We start from the raw sequence: 23,820 nt of genomic DNA on the forward strand, positions 1-23,820 counted from the left end.
TAACCACTATCTTTGTAAGGGTTATCTAAAAATTATTTCACAAGACTTAAACAAGGTCTTTTTACTCCTTTGAAGAACACTCGCAATGCTCAAAGGGCTATCGCTTAAAAACAACACTTAAAAAGCTTCACTTGGTTGCAACCAACTGTGAACATGTGTAATCATGGAAGCAAACCAAACTAAAGTGTATTATCTGCATCATAAGTCTGTAAAGATTTGAAGGACTCCTAGACATAAGACATGAAGTAGGTATCTGTGCTATGCAGGCCTCCACTATAAGTGAAATTCAAAAAACACACTTTAATATTGGATGTTTACAATGGGGTGAATGTGCTCCTAACTAAAACAGCAGTGACTTCCTTCAAGACAATGCAAATCTATTAAAGGTCCAATGCCGAGGAATGACTTGAAGGATGATAAAGGGGAATCCCTCTTGAAACCACAATGTAAGAGAAAGTATAGTTTAAAAAATCGTACGCATCAAAGATGGAAAGTTGCGAAAGATGGGAGGGTAGCGGATACAAAGGGCTAAAGGAACTACTAGGGTTTAGTCTACACAGTCACAGTGGATGACCCAAGGTTTGAGAGGTGAGCACAAAGCCACTGGAAGTAATGTCAAAGAAGGAGGAACAACAGAAAGAAAGGAAAATGAAATGTTGCTTCTAATCCTAGTATTCAACAGACGTATTCCCTCGATTTAGAAGCAGAAGATCTCTCCATGCATATGTGCAGATATTTTCTACAGCACATGAATACCAAGATAATCACATTTTGAAGAACCAACCACTGATGGTATGAATCGATACTAAATACGCTGCTTAGCTTGGCCACTGGGCAGCCATTATGGAGTTTGCTACTTTAATGCTGCTCAAGGAGAGGCTGGGCAAAAGATGTAAGGGTGGAAGCACAGGGTTGGGAGCAGAGGAGAGAGAGAGGACACAGTTGGGGAGAGTCTCGATCAATGGAAGCTTTAACAATGGGAAGTTGGGCTTGTCGCAGATTGGGGAGACAGGAATAGGGAATTTTTGGGATGATGCTTATGATCAAAACTGGGAATTTAAGACAGAGGATGGGGAGGAAAGCAGAAAATAAGATAGGATGGTAAAGACTCCAATGACAGAGCATAAAAATATTAGCGGACCAAATCCGAGTGGTGGTAATCATTAAAGAGGCACCTTCTAAACTGGTCTCCATTAAGATAGAGTTCTTGTTATGTCCTTCCCAAAACCATTGATCCACTGAAAATATAAAGCAGACTCAAGGCTGCCAGAGAAATGGGCAGTTTGGCGAATAAACTTATCTTGATTTTGTGTCAGAGAAACTGTCTTTTTGTAAAGCACATAGGGCATGGACAGCTAGCTACACAGTGATGAAATGGGAGCATTCCCTGGGATATGCAAAGAATGGGGAGGAGAAGCGATACTGAAAGTGAATGTTCCTCTCTGTTTGAAATTTCGAAAACCTGAGGTATGTGATAGAGGCTCCAGCAAGGCTCTACACTCTAGAAGGCTACCTCAAAGCAGACATGGAGGATGTGAAGGCTGGTAAAATAACATTGAGGTGTGTGTTTATTTTTAGATTCTGTAAACACACATACAGACATGCTTTTAAACATCTTATAGATATTTATTTTAGGGATAGTCACTTAAAAAAGGTAGTAAGAGGGCTTTTGGGCTGGTAGTAAGGACTTTATAGGGCTCAGGGGCGAACAGTATATAGGAGTAGTAAGGGAGTTTAAGGGTACATGGGTGGGTAGTGGAGGAAAGGAGTTTTTACGGTTCAGGGGTGGGTAGAGGGAGTTAGAAAATAAAAAAGAGGAATATATTTAAAACCAGTGTGTGTGTGTGTGTGTGGAGGGGGGGGGGGGGGGTTTACCTCAACATATACATATGTGAATAAGAAAATGTGGCGTGCGGGGTCTACCCATCCATTAAAAAGTTTTATATATAATATATATATATATATATATATTCACTGAAAAAACCATAGGTTTCACACAAGTTATAGTTAGCTGTACATTTCACTCGTAAAAAACCAATGAAATTCCCCCGTTATAGTTAGTGCAGGCAACTATAACTCACGCGACCGCAATCCTCTGCTGATGCGAATACTGTATTTAGACACTTATTTGCCCATGTCTTCTTCCATTAAATTTTAGCTATACATATATTACAAATATTTTTTTTTCATAAAGACACATATGTCATCAGCAGAGGATTGCGGTCGCGTGAGTTATAGTTGCCTGCACTAACTATAACGGGGGAATTTCATTGGTTTTTTACGAGTGAAATGTACAGCTAACTATAACGTGTGTGAAACCTATGGTTTTTTCAGTGAATTTGTACGGTTTTTTAAATGCTAAGTTACTTTACGCCATTCGTGGCGTGCGCGCCCAGTTAACGCAGTTCGTTCCGTGCGCGCACGGTGCACTTCGCGCACCGCGCGCCCACTTTACGCAGTTAGTGCTGTGCACGCACGGTGGTCACACGGTGCGCTGCGCGCACCGCGTGCCCACGTTACGCGGGATGGGCCATGTACGCACGATGCGCTTCGCGCACCGTGCGCACATGGGGAACATATTATGTGCTTCGTTGTGAAAGGTATTCTTTTTTAGTCTCCTTGTGATACAAATATGCCATGCACAAATGGTGCCCTTCGGGCACCATTTGCACACGGGGTGGGGAAAGTGTGGATAATTTTTTTTTTTTTTAAATAATTTTAACCGTACGCGTACGGTAAGCGTAATCGGCGATTTTTCAAAAAAAATTAAAATTGTTTTTTTGGCCTTGGGGGTTGTTGGGGGAAACCAATATCGATGCCGGGTGGTTAAGAACTAAATATACTACCCCTTTAGATGTTTGACTTTGTTTATGCTGCCCCCCTCAGAGTGCGAGAGAGAAAATGGCGGCCGCCGCTTCCTGGTTTCGACCGATTCGAATGTTTACTTAGATCGAACAGCCAATCAGAATCGTGCACGTCACCGTACGGTAAGCGCACCGTAAGCTGGCTCAGATATATATATTGATTTAAAGGCTATTTTCTCAGAATCTACTGAACAGATTTACACCAAACCTACAAAAGGCACTTCCTTGACCTGTAGACTACCTCTCTGCCAAATTTCAAGGAACTCTGTTCAGCCGTTCGGGCTGTAGCTGTGTCTAAAGGTCCTATGGAAAAATGCATGGGAAAAAAGCGTTTTGGGACCCCCCTTTTATCTCAGCCCCCGCTTGACGAATCCCCCCGAGACTTTCAGGGTAGGAGCGGAGCGCCCCACCTATTTTGAAAATTTTGCGAGGATTCGTCGACCGGCGCCAAAGTTATTCAAAATAGAATGTTGCGGTTTTCCTATGGAAACAGGGTCCTAACTATAACTACCTACTGGCGACCGCCAGCAGGTAATTATATATATATATATATATATATATATATATATATATATATATATATATATATATATACACACACACACACACACACACACGTAGTTTTCACTGAATAGGTGTAGAAATAAAAAAAAATACAGTTTAAAAACAGAAAAACCATAGATTTTCGCCAGTTATAGTTTAGTGAACTAATTAGAACTTGCGCTTATGTCGTGCTCTGCTTATAATGACCTTACATATTACTTCACTCATGATATGTTGTATATCAACATCAACAATGGAAATTAACAATGCAATATATTGATTTATTGTCCTGGCATAGGTAATAGAAAAGCTTTGGCGCACTACTGTCAACTTAAAGTGGGAAAGGTCAGGACCTAGTGGTAGGACACATGGACAGAGGTGGTGGCATCAAGGATATCAGCATCTTGTGCAGGTAGGATGCAAGGAGCAGTAAGACTAATTACCAGAATCTTGTATATGTTGAATAGGCCGGGAAATCGAATAATGATCTCAGTGGCACCGTGCCGCATGATAAGCAGTCTTTTCAAAGAAGCTTCTGAGACTGAACTAGTGTGTGTGTTTTCAGAAAGGAGGCAATCAAACTGGGAGGTCTGCTGTGAAATTAAGAAGCACACATAGACAGATGTGGTCATGGTTCACAGAAGCTACACTGAAGAATGTGGAGTGTCAAGAGAAGATAGTTTTCTTGTAACTTCTCAATGTATTATTAGAGAAGTATTTCAGTGCATGCTAGTTTATAGAGGACAGGTGGGCAGACGAAGCAAAAGTCTGAAGTACTGAACACGTGGCTAGGAAGGTAGAGAGGAGTGTTGAGAGGGTACCCAACTAACAAGCCCAGACTGGCAAAAATTCTCTCAATAGACAAATGGAATAATCAACCCTGCAGGCCTTAATCATCATCATTCAACCTTCCACAATATTCCCCAAAATATATACGCATAAATTAAAACTTCACAATCTCTCTCAAGAGCATCACATGCCACATACAAAGGGCTTTGTTCAATTGATCGGGGATTAGGGTATGCTGAAACAAAAGTCACCCCTGCGATTTGGAAATGGTTTGCCTCAGGCCTGAGTCTTTGCTGCCTTTTACCGTGGTTTCTTCAAGTGAACACAATAACTCAAGTTCACTGGAGATACTCCACGTTCTACAGAGCTATTCCTCAAGACAGCTTAGCTCTGGTGAACGGGGGCATTTCAAGGGATTTGTAATCTAATTGAGGGTGGCAGAGTGATTAAATCAGGAGCACATATTTTTATCTCTGTACTTGCAAGGAGACTGCATAACCTCTATGTTAGAAGTCACAGACTCTGGGTTCCATGGCAAACATTCTTGGGCGGGACAACCGTGTAATACATGTTTCACAACAAGAGTGAATCGTGTTGTCCACTTGAACCACCACAGTCATGATAACCTGTACATCCCCTGGTTCAGCTACCTGTAGGGAGGGGAATGGTCCCCCAAACTCCGTTTGTTCAAAGTATTTTCTCCCTATTGGAGTAAAAACTGCCACCGTCACAACATTCTGTGTAATGAATGAACACCAGGACCATATCAAACTAGTTGGACCTTGATTTCCCTGCCCTCATGTCAGAACCTGTGTCCAGATAGTGGTCTTTAGAATCAGAGATTCAAACGGCATGGCAGGCATGATTTCTCCAACAGCAATGTTCGATGAGTGTGTGATGAACCCAGCGTTTTTAGCAGTCACCATAGAATATTCTCCTTTATAAAATTCCAAGAGACACCCTTATCGAAGCTTGCAAGCTTAATCCGAAGCCCACTCCTTCAAGAACAAAGTGAACTGCACCCACTCCAGACATGAGTCACATCTCCTCACAGAAAAAAACCTGCTGGTTGCCTGTGTGCCCTCCACCAGCTACAAACATCCACCAAGGCAAAACCCTTTTGAAAGCCATTTCTCAGGAAAAGAAAAAGCAGGATAAAAACTCTCAGGATGAGATGCTGGCAAGTAACAGGTTTCCCCTTTCAGCAGATGCCAAAGTCATAACGGAGAAAAGTAGCCACTTTTTTTTTGGCTTTGTTTGAGAGCCTTTCAGGAACATTCAATTTTGTCAGTTGTCAAACAGAAGTGGAGCTGAACCCAGGAAGACTATTGTCTTCGGATGGTCAGAAGTTTGCAGGCCATTACATACCTTTATTGGACTAAAGGGAAGAGTGAAGTAACAAAATTACTGGTGCTTAGTGAAAAGACCAGCGTAACATACACCAGTGAGAGAGCTTAACTGAAAAAGTATAACGCAGACTACAGCAATATTTTTTTAAAATACTTTTTATATATAAAATTAAACGATTAGCACCCATGATTTTTATCACCATCTAGCTGTATGTTGTAGAAATTAAGTTTTTAGCTTCTTCTATGGCAGTTATTAAAAGACTTAACTGCACATGTATATGCAGCTCTACATATTGTTGGAGCTTGCTGCAGACTTAAATGGCAACATGGCATTCAGCCCCTACTCTCCACGCAAATATATAAATGGGTCCAGATCATGTTTTAAGTCTAAACATTATGCAGCTGTAACAAGGCATAATCACAGCTGATTAAATTTCAGACATTGGGGTGATTTATAGTTTGCCATTTGCAAAGGAGTACTCTATCTGCTCAAATGTGAGCCTGTCTACCCTATTTAGCGAACCATCAGCTTTCCGTCAACAAAGCCCCCCCGTTTCCTCAGTTGATGGAAAGCTTGTTCAGACAGAGAAGGAGACGTTGAAGGAAGGGCATTACATGGTCTACCCTAATTAGGATTAGCAGTGTGACGTCCTTTTTTTCCCCTTTTCCCTCACTGCAAGGCGAAAAGCTGTAATGAGGAACAGAATTGTTTTGTTTAGTTAAATGGAAGGAAAAAAGTAAATAATAATAATGACAACCATAGTTTAAAAAAAAAAAAAGTCTCAACCAGTTGGGATTATTAGCTTTGTGCCGTAGGCGAGAAACCATATGTAAGACTGCCATCAATGTAACTCACACTCAAGACAGAATCTGAACATCCATATCCAGATAGGATGAAATCGAGGAAATATAGTTTTAGGCAAGGACAAGAAGCATTCCTACTTACCAAGGCTGGATACCAGTCTGGATTTTCAGTATGTTCACTGTTGTACATCACGCTCACAATTTTGCCTAGTAGCTCATCGTTAAGACGTCTCTGATCTTCATCCTCATCTTCACTGCTTTCTTCCTCTTTCTCATCTTCTGTCCTGTTAGGGAATACAGGAAACATCCATAAGAATGAGACCCATAGTCTCAACCTATCTAATATTCAAAACAGATGGCTTGTGCAGTAGAGTACCTGTAATTAGTTGCTGACAAGGACAGTGTGCCCGTTAAATAATAGCACACACCTCAGTCTTTCACAGGTATCAGATTGGTCTGTATTTACAAGGGGGAAAAAGGTATCCACCTGCTTTACTGCACTTGCCTCTAGGGGGTGGGTCAATTTAACCACCAAGCACCTTCCATATGGGTGCCCTAGGAAGTTGGGGGGAAATCAGGGGCCAACTGTGTGCCACCTCTATATGACAACGTTTGTGTGCCTCCCAGCTGGTTCTTTGCCTTTTTATCCATGCCATATTGCAGTTCAAAGGCAAAGTATGGTCAATGCAAATCAGTAAAAGCCCCTTGTGATCATGCCGGTGCGAATGAAGCACCATTGCCATACGTATTATGGTTGGGGAGGGATTGCACAAGTACAGTCCTTTTTATACTACTACTAAGCCGGCTCTGTCCCTGGGCACCTAATGTAATACAGGCCCTGCTGAGTTTCCTGAATGGGTCACCTTCCTTTGTAAAAACCAAAAAAAGAGCAGGTTTGTTCTCATTTAGAACAGAACTTTTGGAACCCAAAGAAATGTTTGTTTCAAACTGAATGACATGCTAGTACGGACAAGGAAAAAATCCTATTGTATGCAAGTTAAGAAAATCTGCCTTCATGCAACTGTAACTTGCTAATGCGTCTTTAATATTATTCTTAAAATTCATTTGTATGAGGGCTGCAATTTCATCCCACCATGCTAGAATTGCTCTTTAAGACAGTCAGGCTTATTTACGATGAATCGCTAAACAGGGAGACCCATTCTTTTCTCAGTTTGAGGAAGCAGAGATGGAATTCACTGCCTTTTTTTGGAAGCTCACATAGGAGGATGTGCCCAATATTGCCTTGGAGGTTTTTTTTTTTTTTTTTCTTTAACACACACACATACACGCACACACACACACACACACACACACAAGCCCTAGCTCAATGAGGATACACTCATAAAATTTGAAAAGGATTGCAACGCTCCCTACTAACTATTCTCAAAGGCGTTCCCATTATACAGGCATGCCCACTTTATGAAGATTAGGGGGGAAATTTATAGATGACAAGCGTGCCTGCATCAGTATAACACATGTGCTTCAAAAGTGTGTCTAGGATGCACACTGAAATGCCAATGGAACGACTGGAAAAAACTATTATAATTAAATCATTGAGGTAGATTAAGATTTTAGCTCAATAGCTTTAAAAAAATGACTTTCAAAGTTTTCAAGTGGCCAAAGATTCTGCATATTTTTGGGGTCCCTTGTGGAGGATAGAGGTTAAGTCGATCAGTGAGGACTGGATGATATTTTTATGTGAAGGCTCCTGTAGAAGAAGATCTTGTAGATATTATGCTAGTGATGGAATGGTACTCAATGAGGCCCACCCATCCCACTTAATTTAAATGCACAAGGTCACCTGACTAGCAAGGGACATTTCTGTAACAAAACTTGTACCAAACTAGGTGTATAAGTCAGAGAAAATAAAATAAAAACCCACACCAAACACCCAACACATTGGATGCTTAGACCGTAACATGTTCAAAACATTAAATAAAAAAATAATAAAAAAAAAAAAAAGAACTCTAAAGCTAGTGCAACATGTTATAAACACTTACATGGGAAGGGATGATCTCCTTCCTCTGTTGGATTTCTTCCCAATCACCGGTGTGCCAAAATGCTCTGGATTGGTTAGGGGCAGTTGGTCAAGAGTCTATCAGAAAGATGAAAAAAGAGCAAGGATGACTTTTGTGCTACTGCATACAACTTTCAATTGACGATTTAGTGCAGGAAATGCCTGGATTACCTCACTTTCAGCAAAATGCCTCTCTCCCTTCAAACACAGTGAAGTCCGCCTTAACGTCCTCTCATCTCCATCATCAAATACTATAAGAATAATAAAAGGGTTTAACACACTACTGTATTGCTATTGACGTCAAAGATTAAGAAGCCCCTCCACTCAGAGTAAGATGAACGCTTTGAAAAGAAAAAAAAAAAGTCTACTAAAAATGTGTAAAATATTATAGACATTACAATATTGGTTTTAAGTATTATATGCATTGCATGACATTATCTAGAAAGCTGGAAGATGTTTCAGGTTTATTATTCAGATTAAGTAAATCTTAAAATCACGTCTTAGCTGTAGAGTCATGTAATGTTTATTAATGAGGTGTTTAAACAACGTTGAAAGCTGCATGCATCAAGGTCACCTCCTTACAACAGCCCACAACACAACAATTGCCTACCATTTTACAAATGGTCTGCAAACTATTAACAGTAGCAGACCAGCTAATCTAGCCAGTTGCAGGTAACAGTGTCAGTCTGTCAGAGGCATCAGGGCATAGACCGGACATCTGTGAGCCGCCACACAAAACCCCGAACCTCTGGCCACACTTAATTATTTAAATTAATAGTGTTCATGAAAACACTCCTTTAGTGTTTTTGTGAACATGCCAGTGAGCAGGTCAGCTCTAAGCCTCTCCAGGCTCTTGATAACAGGAGGGCAGGGGAGATAACAGAAGTGAGTCAGGGCCATAGCTATCAATGCTGCAGCAGGTGAAAATGCACCAGGGCAAGTGGTATGGATGGACATACTGGACTGTAATTATTAAAGCAGAGTGACTGAACACCAGGAGTTCAAACTAACGCCACCTGTACACCAGCAGTTGGGAGAGGCCGCTTCAGTGTGAAGAGCAGAGAGTGAAAGGAAATTTGAGTGAGAGTGTGTGAGTGCTTGAGAGTTAGTGAGGGTGAGAGCATGAAAGAAAGAGGGAGGGAGTCTTACTGGGAGAGATAGTGCGATTACGATGTGTTTGCGAACGTCACTGGCCATTGCATACTCAGGATAATTCTCGTCTTATGTGGGCACCCAATGTAACATGCTATCGCTGGCAAGTTGTAGGTAAATCTTGGCACACAGGAGGGTAACTTGGGCAAAAAGCAGGCCCTCACATAGTGTAATCATTTCTGGCATATGGGGACACCAAATGCAAAATGAAGGTGCTTGTTTAATTGAGGTAATTCTTGGCTTCAGAGAGGGCAACCACTGCATACTGGGGGAGAGGGGGGGGATTTGACTCTTTTACAAACGGTGTGCCTATGCCAGGGGTCTTCAAACTGGGGATGGGCACCCTCAGGGGGGTACCAGGCTCTGGTTAAAAGCATCACGCTCATAGCAGTTCTTTGTTTTAAGCTGAAAATAAATGATCAGCAGTAAGCCACTCTGTACTGGGCTATTACTAACAGTCATTTAGATCTGCCTGGGAGTATGTGTCAAAAGGCAAATATTCTTCAACGTACCTGCCCCCCGATTCGGATAATCAGACTGTGGATAATTTTACAAATTAGTAATTCCTAGCTAACCAGAATTGCCAAACATACTATCATGTATTTCATTGCAGTTTTAAAAGGTTTAACATAAATGTAATGATTAAGTCTAGACCCATTTAAACATTGCAAATGTAATAGAATAATTGTGAAAACTTCTAGAGGGGGCCCCAATGATTTTTTTTTTTTTTTTTAAATACTGGGGGGAGGCGGCGTTAAAAAGTTTGAAGACCACGGTCCCAGGACATCAAAACTACACTACTTCAACTGGGTATTCAGGTTATTCCCCTTGAGAACTCGACTATACTATGGTAGTGCAAACGATTAATGTAGGTGGACTTCAAGGATTGTAAAGAACAAAAAACAAACAAAAACACACTGTGGCATTTGTTGGAACGAAAAAGTGTTTACTGCTACAATTTCTTCAGCCAGATAACAAGCACTGTGTCAAATGAAACTATGCAATGAATACTAAGTGAATTAATGTCTGGCCCTCTCCTGAAATGTCTTTGCGATTACTTGCAAGACATGAAACCTCCACATCCAGAAGCCACAGCCTGAAGCACGCCGAAAAAGTACTCCATAATTAGAATGTGCAACTTTGCAGAAAGCAACTGCTCATGCAAATAAGCGCATTTCGATGTCTTTAGCACTGCTCTATCCCATGCTGATCTTTTCTAACTCTTACTCTTTACAACACAGTTTAGCCAAGCTGATATCATTGAACTGAACCTGGGCCAAAGTTCTATACAAATCAAGGGCTTGATTATTTCTTCCCTTATTAAGATTTTCTGAGTTTTTAAACTGCAATGCAGCTGTGCTGGTCAATTCCTGTGTTCTGCATCTCTTCCACCAGTTATACGAGTCCATTGGAACGTAAATACTAGTTTAAAGCCTTTGATCAGCCTCCTGGATTTAGATACTGTTTGAGCTCCTCTATTTCAAGTTAAGCTCAGGAGAAAGCACCCACCTATGCCCATCCCTGTTAATCAGATTCCCACATTACCTAGAATGATGCAAGTAAACACAAATCGTAAGAGTCAATTCAACTTCCCTTTCTAAATATTTATTGGGTACGGTGAGGACATTCTCTTGCTCTCCAGTCATTCATATTATCACATTTTCTCGTTGCTGTACATTTTGCTAACACACTTTACAATCAGACCATTGTCGTGGCTTAAAATTCCAACTCACCAACAGTATACCAACTAGCATCTGTCAATTTACTGACAACAGCTTCCTGGACCAATCCTTCAGAGGACTTCATTTCAACTGTTGCACCCACCTAAAATTCAACAATAGCCCAATAAGTACACAAATTGATAACAACGTAAAATGTAACAATGCCATGCATTAGAAAAAAATATATATATATTATACATACTCGTAAAGGCCCTTTCACTTGATCATCTTGCACTAGGAGTGTAGAACTATCCTCTTTGAGAATTACCTGAAAATTTGATTTACAACCAAAAATGTAAGACAAGTTATTAAATCAAAAGAAGTAAGAAAGATCGATAAAGTTCCCCTTCTAATTTGCAGAAAATACAAAATAATATGAAGTACATTAAGTGACGTCCTAAAACCAGATTGTGTATAAGTGTTGGTCATTAACTGCTTATCAGAGGAAAGGTTACAAGGTGTTGTTCCCAAGTTATACCTTAAATTTTACTAAGTCAGGGTTCTCACTTAGGGAGTCTTGTAGACTGTTACACTAGCAGCTCCAAGATATCAGAGTCTATGTTCTCCCACAGTGGTTATTTTACATTTGATTTGGCTTAGGAAGTTACCGCCCTCAGAGCATTAGTGTTCTCGATGGGGAAGTAAGGTCTCATTTTGTTAATTATGATGGGGAAAGAGTCACTCGTCTCCAAGGAGGGCCAGTGCAGAGTTCCTCTTGCAGATGAAATAGGAGCCCTACTTTTCAGAGCTGGACTCCCATATTTTGAACTTTTGGAGGTGTACCACTTGTTTTGGGCGATCCTCCACATACAAGGCATCCTCAGGGTTCAGTCTAGAAGGACTACTGCTCCAATCTGAATGCATCGAAATGTAGTTGCAATAAGTTACATAGCTCTATGATGTGAAAGAGGACATTTTTAGAGATTTTGACTTGTGGTTATATAGAAAGAACAACACGTAGCCAAGAGCCTCCATGTTTTTTTTTTAAAGTTTACCCGAAATTTAGCACAAACAGTTGTGGCATGGAGGAGCACAAGTATCAATATTGTCTAACAGACACTGGGTACATACATAGTTGCAATTATTCGTATTCTGCACAACAACCCTGAACCAAAACCAACAAGATTAATACAAGACACCGTTTTGGTATGGGGAATTTAAAGAAGAAAAAGCAAAGGCTCAAAAACTCATCATAATCTATCTTTTGGTAAATTGCTTTGACTTAACATCAGTGGCACCTTGAGTGTGAGAAACATTACCAAACCAATGGGACATGATATACAGGCAGAAATATAATTTGGGTAAGCCAGAAACAGTTCTTAAGGGAGAAGTATTCGGAATTATATGTTTTTACAGCAAAACATTAACATGACATTAACAATAAGCAAAACACAAGAACTGTGACTAATGCTAAATACAGGGTCTTAACTATACCTTCAGTTTCACCAGTCGCTTCACGGTCTTTATCTTTGCCTCACAGAAGGCACCTCGGTATTTGGCACTAACATCCGTCCCCACAGTTAGATAGGCAGGCTCATCTGCTGCCTAGTTATTAAAGACAGAAAAGTTATTCAAGATTAAAACAGTCACGTAGCACAATGTAGCACTCATTCCCACTTGGTTTTTGCCACACTTTCCAAACTACAATTCCCAACACGACATATTTGGCAGTAAAAGCTCCACAAGACATCCATTTTACTGCAGAAGCCTTTAAACTCAAGAGAATCAATGGACTACAGCATCAGGAAGTGGTGAGAATGTTTTAAGACTGTCACAACTTAGCAGTGCTAATTTAAGGAAGAGTTCTTTGAGACTACATATCTTAACCTACCACACACACTGTCTGAGGAAATCCTTACTGTTCAAGTCAAGCAACCATGGGTGAGCAAACTATTCTTTACAGAAGCCAGATTATCATAACTTTGATCTCAAGGAGACATAGCTCAGAAGGATCAATCACCAAATGCGTCCGATTATCATTAGCTATCTTTTCAGCTTTCCCCAAATTACATGTACCCATACGGGCCTGGATAAAGTGAAATCAGTATTACAGCAATAGGGCAAATAAGGCATTTAAAACTTGAATTGCCCTTATGAACTCAGGACTGACTCTCCATCAGCAGAGATTGGAGATACAGTGAGGATTTACTCTGTTTCTTTACCTTTATACCACAAATTAAAATCTTGTCAAAGATTCTGGTGAAGGTAGAATCATATGGATGTGAACGGCTGACCAAGTCAGCACTAGTTACTAAGGAAGTTTAAATACAAGGAGTAAATAAGGATAAAAATGGAATAAAGCGAAAGGAATAAAAATAGGAATTCACTCTTTAAATGGACTGACCAGATACAGGTTTAATTTTTGCCCGACTAGCTATGGTATTCTAGTCTCTAAGAATCGTTACAATACGCATCATGAGGTCCAGTATGCAAATGACAGCCATCCGTGATTCTACTGAATTTATCAAAATGTCAACTTCTGTCTCTGTGACATGGTGTAGGTGAAAGATAAACTAGCAGATGCAGCAAATGGGATCAATCAAGATGGTGCTGTAGTTGTAGGGTCACATTCCTTTTCAGGAAATTAGATGTGGTAACTTATTGATTGGATCATTGTCATATGGGTTTTTGCTGATTTCTAAGTAATGGGGTTTCACAGTCCTGCAACAGGGGAGGGGACACTGACAAAGTGTTTATTTCTGGCATCAAGCACAAGTGTAACTTCAAATTGAGAACAAAGACACAGATCGGTGGCACATTAACAACAGGCAGGCTTTACAGCTGCCACAAGTTGGCAAGCATCACAGACTGATTCAAGGTAAACCTTGGAATTGAGCATTATTCTTCAGGGAAAAAGTCAGAAGACAAGATGACCCAAGTGCCAAGAAGAAAATGAATGCAAATATAAATTAGACGATGATATTGTTACAGTCATCTTACACGGGGGGAATAGTACATTAAGTTTGAAATATTTCATGTGGCGTTTCGTGCTTGTTTAAGCACTTCCGATCTTAATTTGGTCGTAAGAGGATTTGAAAGTACTAATAGCACGGATGTAAAGGATTACCAAATGTTTTCATAACTACATGAGGTTACTGGTCACTAAAGGAATTTTTGGGCTCCGAAGTATACCACACAACCAAGGAGTTTGGATTTTAGGGGGGGGGGGGGGGGTTAAGAGTTGTGAGAGAAAAGGTGTACAATCAGCAGGTGCAGCATTGTTATTTTCATACAGTGAATTCTTATTATATTTTAGTTGGGGAACGGGTGGACTGGGGACGGAAAAGATTCTTAAACTGTTGAATTATTTTTATCACAATAAGCAGATGCTGACCCAAAGTCAGACAAAGCACTGAAAAGTGTAATCTAAAAGAACAAGACCACACAGACAATGTAAGAGCTGGTCTTCAATTGTATAAATTGAGATTTGTGCTAATAACGAAATAAATTAAAATAATTCTCATATCCCCTGGCGAGCAGAATTCAATGCTATAGCATAATCAGAATATCTGTGTGTTCCATGAAACCGGCTGTGACTCCTGAAATGGGAACGTACCGATGCTGTTAAAAAAAAAAAAAACATTTTTTAAAAAGAGACAAAGGATTAAATATACCCAATTATAGCAGCCATGGAATGTAAGCAAACGTTACTGCATAAGGAGATTAAATCGGCAGTGTTGCAGCTATGTTGGTTGGGAGATGAGGTGGAGTGGCAAACTTATAAAATTATGGTATGCTCTGAAGTGAGAAAATTTTGTGGAGAACAAAGATGTTCAATATTAGAGGAGACTAGCATTAATGCCTACACAAAGATCACAGAGTGTGGATTTGAATTACGAAGTGCACCTTTCCGATCATTTAAGGGTGTTACTTTCAAAAGTGAACTGTTTCTATCTGCTCTCTACCAGTCCCTTCTACCCATATTTTTTCTCTCCTTACCATACCCTAATCACTTCACCGATTCACTTGCATTCAGCCTTTCAAGCAACCAAGTGCATGTATTAAAATATTCATCCCCTGCTCTGAGAATTTCTACTCTACTGTCCACCCCCAAAAACATATCACTCATCGCTGGAGTCAATCGATCATTTAATATCCACAAGCAGTAAAAGATTGTTCATTCTTACGAGGAAACAGCAGGAAGTTAGTGTCTTGCCCCCTTCCAAAAATCCAGAAACCCCAGAAACCCCCTCAAAGGCAAGCCAGTGACCTTGTTGGGAAAAGTGCATACAGGCTCCACTGCAACAGCCAGTTAGACAACCTGCACTCAGGCAGAAAAGCCCAGGCCAAGTGGTTACATGAGTACCAGCGCAGGGACTTCACCATCCTGAGGACCATTGCTCCTTGAACCCTCCATTGCACTACCAGATGTCTGCGCATTTTGATAAATGAAGGCGGGGGGGGGGGTGTATAGTTCGGGCTGTATCTCCTACAATCTACTCTTCAGCTTCTGAGCACCAAAAGGTACATTTTGGTCAGGGAGATCCAGCTAGATATTATTGGAGTACAAGCACCATACACATCCCTCTTGGGCTGATTATGCTTCAAGCAGACTACTCTTAAAGTTAATTTTAATCCCGGACAGGACTAACTTCTGCAATTAGATAGACCTGCACATGCAATTCAACGTCTCTACAAACGCCAGCTTTCCAACAATATGAAAAGGGGACTTAGATTAAGAAAGTATTCCGGTGCCATGTCAATGGTTGACGATGCTATACAAATGCTGATAACTTACGAATGCATCCCCTGCCCAACAGCTTACTCCCATATGTTGGGGGTTGTTTGCTGTGTATAAGGTTCAAAGTCAAACCTCAATATGTAATACTTGCTATTTTCTCCTTTGATCATTCAGACTACGACTATTGTTTCAAGAAATGCTCCAGAAATGTGAGCAACTCTTACAACATTGTATTAACACTCAGAAACCCAAATGTAACCTAAATAATGACTATTCGGGCATATATTAGCGTTCAACATTAACACAACCTTGTGCAGAACATATCAAAAAGAAAGCCACAGCATACACGCCCTCCACTAGTAGGGTGTCATTGTGTTCGCAATACTACTATAAGGCAGGATATACTGCACTCCACCTCACAAACGCACACATTAAGACTAACCCTAAACAGACATCATTGTACACTATATAGTTTTAAAACCACATTTCAGTTGGAAATTCTGTGGCCATTTCAATGTAAAATCTGCTGATTGCAAATGACAGTGTGCCGCTATTTTATGCTTTAGTTATGTATTTATTAAAAGTGACCGTTTAAAAACATGATTTGAGAAACATTCCTGCCACCGCACTGATGGCAATGCAGGTAATGAACTGAGACAAGTCAGCGGTCATGTGTATCCTATGTGGCATGATTTGTATTACATATGGAACGAAAGTTTAGTCTATTAAATTAAACAAAAGAGTTTTCTGTACAGCAGACATGCTGATCTCGCGTATTTGAAGGTGCTCCGATATGTGATAAAGAAGAAAATGACGTCTCAGTGATTTTAAATACTTGCCCAGGATCACATAATTTCAAACCAGTTTATGGGTCAAGAGCATTATAATTAGGTTGAGTAGATTATTTAAGTCACTAGACCTACAGATCTAGTAACATTTGTAGGATGTTTGGAGTCCTGAGATGCCACATACAAACCAATTAAATAAGTTAGCATCGGACTGCTCCTTGACAAAACATTTGGAAAATTATACCACAAACTACTGAAAAGTGATGCTACACTAATGGCAGACTGCATACTATACAAGTGCCAATTTACAAAATCTATAGTTTTGTTCCACCCAAACTTAATTTTTAAACAATAGCTACACTTTTCTAGTGTTCGCAGCTAGAGATTTATGTAGCATGAGTGTGGAATCTATCAAATGAACTTTGCTTAGTTGAGCATCTGAATACATTTGCATGGGGGAAAAAAACAAAAAAAAAGAAGAAAAAAAAACAAACACAAAAAAACAAGAAATCTATTAAAACTGACAAACACAAAATTCAGCAGCTGTGCAGTACAAAAAAAGCAGTGAAGGCATTGTGCCGGCAGTTTTAACCTATACAAATAAAAGTGCATATCTAACAATAAATGTAAACAACGCTAAAATTCACACTTTGCAAATGCTATTTCACAAACAGAGATTATGTTCCTCGTAAGTTATCTAGACCTAAGCTAAGCAGTGTAGATATTCACGACGACAGCAAAGTCACAAGATTTCAATCACCCAGGCTAAAAAAGGGGGATAGCCAGAACGCTAGGTTCTTATCAACCCAAGGGATCATCAAAATATGCAGGTAATGTGTCACCAACATAAATAAGATGGGCGACAATGACCACAGCATTATCAAAGCTACATTTTGCTATCAGGATAGCAACTCGTGCAAACAGCTGGATTTACCCCACTGAACAACCAACAGCTGTGTTAAAAAATAAAACCAAATGCCTAGACAATAATAAAAAAGTTATACCATGTACTGCATTTCATGAACAGCCATCTTACCTTCATCTTTACAGGTTATTTGAGGGATTCCAGCTCGAATGATATCTGGTTACCAACTGTAAAACAAAATGATGCAACAAAGCAGATGAAAGGACTGAAATGCACGGCATGTATGTGAGCTAAGAGAGAACTGGCGTTGGACGGCTAGTCTCTGCCACATTCCCAAATCATGAAGATCAGGCACTGCAAGGTTCTGGGCACAATTTAAAATAGTGCAAGGAACACAGAGAAAAGCTATGTGGCTTTTGATCAAAGGTCTGGGTTCACAGATTAGGATGCTCTACATCGTGGTGGTAAAGAAAATAAATGTTCCGGTACAATGAGCCACTTTATAATGCAAAGGATGGCTTTGCATCATCCATCATTTCTTTTCATTACTGTAGGACCCTAAAATCTTAAGGACAGAACTAGCAAATGCAATATAGTAGCTGGAGAAAGGTCCAGTTGGTAATGCATGGATGTCAAGTGCAGGCAGGACAAAAGCACTAGATATTTGCTGACTGAGCTCAGAAATGTTGTTTCAGCTATTTCTGGTTGACCAATGGTCGAACAGTACCATAAAGCAATTTGATCTTAAAATAAAAATCAATCATACTTTAAAAAAACCTTGCTGGCTCTAAATTGCAAAGGCCGACCAAAAACTTGTATTACGGATAAGTATGCTCTCGAGGCCCCAGTTCAATTTCTTAAATTACATTTTACATTTAAAAGTGGATGAGCAAGTCACAGGCGATTCTGCAATAGACTACTCACACACAAAAAATGGGAATCAGGACCTTTAGACTCAGCAAATCACTCCATCATGATGCGTAATTATTTTGTAAAAAGAAAAACAGAAAGGGCCTCGAGTGAGTTTTGCAAGACTGAACGTGGTTTAGTGGACACTTTCTATTATTTAATATTTATATACAGGGCACCAGCACATAAAAGTGTTTTACGTATAACACATCAAATGAAGAAAAATCTCAGATAATTCAATTTGAATCATCCCACATGATCTAATTATCATCAAAACCTTTCAGGAACTTTCAATGTTGAATCCTGGGTGTAAGTCAGATTGATGTTCTGCAAGTGGGCATTTCTTAGTGATGAAGGCGTTTAACTAGTATGCAACACCTTTCGAATAAAGTAGGATCTGGTCATGGTTTTTTTCCCCCCCACACACAAAGACAATGAACTGTCCAATTTTTATAGTGTCTGGGGACACCCCTTTGTTTGCGGCAGAATTAAGGCACAGGAGGCAGATTTGAAAACATAAAAGCAGAATGTTATTAACTTTGGAAGTAAGTCGATACAATAATTTGTTAGTTAGAAGATGGTGCTCTATTGGAGAGAATGTGCCAGAACAATTCATGAAGGACCTGAAAACCTAGCTATTCGACTGAACAGCAATTCCCTACACCCCCCTTTCCCCATGCGTCATGAGACCCTGACACGCGATTAGTCACACTTTATAAGAAAAATTATTGATTGACTTATGGAGAGTTGTAAGATATGCCATTTTGCTTGTGGACGAAGTTTGATTTTATCTTGTTTGATATTAAGAACAATAGATTTGGGTTCCGCCATGTGTGTTCCAATACATTTTCTTTCACTGCAAAAGAGATCCAGTAAACTAAAGTTGGCTCAGACTTTTACACATACTAACTTAAGAGGCACTACCATTGCTTGGCTACTGTGTTTCTTTAATGTGTCACTGGTGTTAGCAGAAATGGACAATAAGATTTAAATTAAGATGGGCTTAGAATTTGTCAGGTGTTTTTTTTATTTGGACATATTCATTTTTGTTTTAAGAGGGGCGATGTCTCAATGGTGAGATTTAGTGGTAAGGATATCAAATGGAAGAGGCAACGGTCTCACATATCAATTTCTATATGTGAGCATGTGGGGGTGTGAGCAGGGTTGGTGGAGATTGCAGAGGGACAGTAGACCATCATGCTGTGAGGTTTAGAGTTATGACTACATCAAACAGTGAACCACATACAAATATCCTTAGCTGACAGCATTTGCAAGAAGTAATATGATAAGTTAACAATGATTTTGGGAGCATGTTAGATGATGGACAGGCAGGTAGTTTTTAGCAAGGAAGAGTGATCGAAATGTTATGGCTTTCAAAAGCTTTGGAGGACAAAGTAGAGATAGATCTCCACAAGAAGTCGTCCTTCTGGATGATGGTAATGCCACATACCCTTTTTAATTACTTGGTCAACAAAACCCTGTAGCCTTGGAGGCACCAGATGTTTAACAATAAATAGGCTGCAAGTGCATGTCAAGCAATGGTTCAAAACAGGCTGATGTTTGTGGTCAAAGAGACCAGCAATTTCAGGATAGTGGGCGCTAGCCGACTATACTATACCAAGCATAAGGAGATTATGCCTGGTCAGAAAAGAAGTTTGTTGTGGATGTGTTTATTATGAATTTGGTTGACGGTATTGACAACTGTTATTTAGGACAGAGGTAGGAGACGTCGATGAAAAGTATGTTCAGCTGTGGTATCTGCAGAATATAAAGCAGAAGATGTAACAAGAGATACTACAGGTGGTTAATGACTGCAAGGTCGTGAAAGGGACTGCAAAGAAGTTGCAACATCCTTCGCTTGCTTGAGGGTGGTTATAGTAGGACTTTAAATTCTAATGCCTTTCACATAGATCAGAAATGTAATCTAAGGTTGGCCGTTATAATGACTGGAGAAAAACTATTTGTAAATTGTGCTGGGTATCTGGTTGCTTTTGCACCAGATTATTTCTGGGGAATTCAAATAAATAAAATAAAAGTGTTTCAATTATTTGTAAGTTATCAACTTTAGCAGTCAGTTTTACATGTGCAATGACAACCCGGTATGGAGCCTGGTGGTAACCTGCCAAGCAAAATTGTTATTTGTATTAATCTAATTGGTGCATGTGCAAATTTATGGTGTTGACTATGCTCTGTGTTTTCATTTCAGAAAGAGTGATGTAGTATGGCAACCACAAATTATCCAGTCCTCAGCAAGGTACTGAACTGCATGCTGCCTCATTTACGCTCTGCTTATGCTATAGATCTAATGTTTAAAGCCCACCAGTGGCTGTGTAACTGATATATAAAACGTATGCAGTAGTTCAAGTACATTTAGTTATTTTACTATGCAATAGAACAAAGGAGCTCGCAGTTCTAGAATTGGTAACGACTGGTAATTATTGGTGCATACAGGTGTGACAAAGTGCTTTAAACTGTTGAGCCAGAAATAGAGTAATCAAGAACAAAGTTTTTCTCCTGCAGTGAAGACAGAAGGAGGGCTGGCTGCAAAATGCAACATTTGGTGACAGTGCCATGGGAATAAGAAAACTCTGAGCCATGCACCCAAGTCGTCTTGCATCTAGAGTGTGGCGATGCCTAGCTTGGAGGCATCTTGGATTCTAAGGTAACCCCACTGACGAGTCTCTTGTACTTTGCAGCCATACATCTCAGGAGATTGGGCATGTACGCCTAAACGACACCACCTCCACCTGAAGAACTTCATAGCCACTCCTCACCTTCAGGACCTTTAACGTCGACTACAAGGCTGTCACCCCCACCATGTCTGTCTAGGTGACAGAAAAGGGGGGAAAAAAAGGGTTTCTGTTGGCCAGCACGACACTACTTGTCTTGATGTTGCTGAAACAGCAACCAAGAGAAGAAAAAGGGAAAGATCAATCTGTGAAACTAGGATCTAGACATCTAAAACATACCAATAGAGTTAAAACCAACTATTCAGCTTCAATTAATATTTTTAAAAAACCAATCTCTTCACAGTTGAGTTAGCAAAACGATTAAATATGAGGATCCTACATAACAGAAGAGATCAAGGAAATAAAATTAATTTGGTGTGCGTTTAACCTCATGTGACACTGAAGTAGATTAAATGAAGCTTCAGACTGAGAACTACAAGGTTGGTTAAAGAAAATATTATGTGGCATATGGAAAAGAAGAAACGAAGTACTTGCGTGGAAGGACACCCACTGGTTTCATTCTTCCAGGAGAACGGCAATGGACCGTAAAGAAGAAGCAGGGATTAGGTTCACAGGCGGAATAGCTTGCCGTGGGTTAATGCGATAGTTTTCAATTTTATAAGGACAAATATGACAAGAGTATTTGATTAAATGGAGGCGAAAGGGAGAGTAGCCAGTACGTGAGACATGAAGATACTTGGGAGAACGCCAGAGGCATTGTAGGGTCTTGAATGGTTTACAGGTGCATGCCTGGGGGCGAGGGAATGGGTGTTAGTGTAAAAAAAAAAAAAACACTGGATACATCAATGGGGAAGTTAATTGTGAGGTGGAGAATTATAGGAAACCCGTGAGAAGGTTGTCACCTTTAGACGTGCATGAGTAGGATGGTTTGCTAAACTATTGTGAACAGGTTTAGAAACCAGCATCAGTTATACAATAAGATGCATTTCTGCGGTTGTTAGATGCACTCTTAAAGGGCTCAGTAGATGGAATGCCATTACGTCCATACACTATGGCAAGGGGGAAATGAAACAGCAGAAGCTTGTTGATAGCCATAATGACCATGAATTAACGAAAAGAGGTTAGGGACGTATAAACGACACTTCGAATGTCGCCGGGCGGTTTCTGGGCACTGTTCATAGTGTAGAAACTGCATTCCTTTTTGACGGTAGATGATCGTAGCGGTGGCACACCGTTTAACCTATTCGCTAAAGGTACACATGAACTTCAACGATTCAACCGCGCTATCGGTTCTGTCACTCAGCAGTTGGGAAAACTTTGTTTCACGAAAGGATACCGGAAGGTGGACCGGTGGTTCTCTGTGGCTACTTCTCATCGCTAATAAGAAGTATCGCTTTACAGGATGTTTTCAGCAATTAAAATGAGGTACAGGTTGTATCCGTGAGGGATAGGGGTAAAGTGTTTGGGACCGGATTGCAGTCTGGGCCGCAGTATAAGAGGAGCAAAGGCTTGAACGTGGCGACTAGGGCTGAAGGGCTCAGTCCTGGCGGAGGTCGAGGGGGGTAGCAAGAAGCGGAGTGCTGTTCTCTTGCACTGTCGTCGCCACCTCCCCGAATTCCCGCTATAGATAGTCGCTGTGTGTGATTCCCGAAAGGGTAGGCAATGCAGGACCTGAAAGGGGACACAAGTATGAAGGTTCAGATGAGAGATCGGGGGCCAAAGGCCCTCCCACAGTGCTCGGGAAGCAAGTACCATCTTCTCGTACCGTACCGTGATGGCCTGTGTGAACAGCATTTGGTATGACGTTCAGTGTAACCGGCCCCTATACTTGGAGATATGTATGCTGCTCAGATAGGCCCGGCTGTTACCGAGAACCCTTTTCCCGCTAGTCTCCGGTGCAGTGTCCCCCTCCTACCAGCGGACCCTGTGGTCGGCCCCTCCCCCCGGTGTGTCTCTCCAGTCCCCTATGCGCGAATGTACGCACTGTCTAGCACCTGTACTACTCCGTGTGGACAACACCACTTACCTGCAACAACCCGTCTTCGCTGCTCCGCCCCCCACCTCACGACAGCGGCGGAAAGTTCAGCGGCACTCCCCCACCTCTGAGCTGAGAGCAGCTACAGACATAACAAGCTGTTGAGCCCGAGCCGACGGCAGTCCCCCCAACCCCATTGGTCAGTTATTACGCTGAAGATTGAGCACGGAGGTTCGGATTGGCCTGGGCGTTAGGTATCCCCATTGGTCAGAATTCATGGTCACTGTTGATAGGTTAGAAGGAGGGCAGGTAATGTAAGCGTGGATTGTTATTGGTACTATGGGAAAAACGTACTGATTGGTTTCCTGAACCAGCGAGCTCAGATTTTGCCAAAATGTAACTGGCCATGGGAATCCGGATGTGGGCCTGAGAGTGCTTATTGGCGAGGCAAGAAGCACGGAACACCGGTTCAGTTATCCTATTGGCCATTTAACCAAAGTGCTGCCGGAAGTGAGGCAGGTGAAAAGAAGCGCTAGTACATGTTCCTCTACAAGGCGGAGACTGGAAACCGACTTGAGGCTCTTGGTGCGCATGCGTGAGACATAAACGCTGGACGCCATTTTGTGCGGGTTCTGACCTGTTTACAGCACAGGAGGAGGAGGGGAAGAGCGGA

General features: G+C 40.9%; 1 protein-coding gene across 1 annotated transcript in view; it reads right to left on the bottom strand.

Moving 5' to 3' along the window:
- The window catches only part of ARID4A (AT-rich interaction domain 4A), a 326,144-nt gene extending 302,774 nt beyond the window's left edge, over positions 1-23,370 (bottom strand). The window contains exons 1-8 of the mRNA XM_085626128.1: positions 23,199-23,370; positions 17,745-17,800; positions 12,674-12,784; positions 11,442-11,507; positions 11,252-11,342; positions 8,538-8,617; positions 8,350-8,444; positions 6,492-6,633 (exon numbers count right to left, since the gene is read on the bottom strand). Coding sequence (XP_085482254.1) covers positions 6,492-6,633; positions 8,350-8,444; positions 8,538-8,617; positions 11,252-11,342; positions 11,442-11,507; positions 12,674-12,784; positions 17,745-17,750 — 591 coding nt within the window. The 5' untranslated portion in view covers positions 17,751-17,800; positions 23,199-23,370. The remainder of the gene's footprint in view (positions 1-6,491; positions 6,634-8,349; positions 8,445-8,537; positions 8,618-11,251; positions 11,343-11,441; positions 11,508-12,673; positions 12,785-17,744; positions 17,801-23,198) is intronic.
- Between the last annotated feature and the right edge of the window lie 450 nt (positions 23,371-23,820).

Source organism: Triturus cristatus, chromosome 9 (assembly GCF_964204655.1).
Source record: "Triturus cristatus chromosome 9, aTriCri1.1, whole genome shotgun sequence".
In the NCBI taxonomy this organism is placed as follows: domain Eukaryota; kingdom Metazoa; phylum Chordata; class Amphibia; order Caudata; family Salamandridae; genus Triturus; species Triturus cristatus.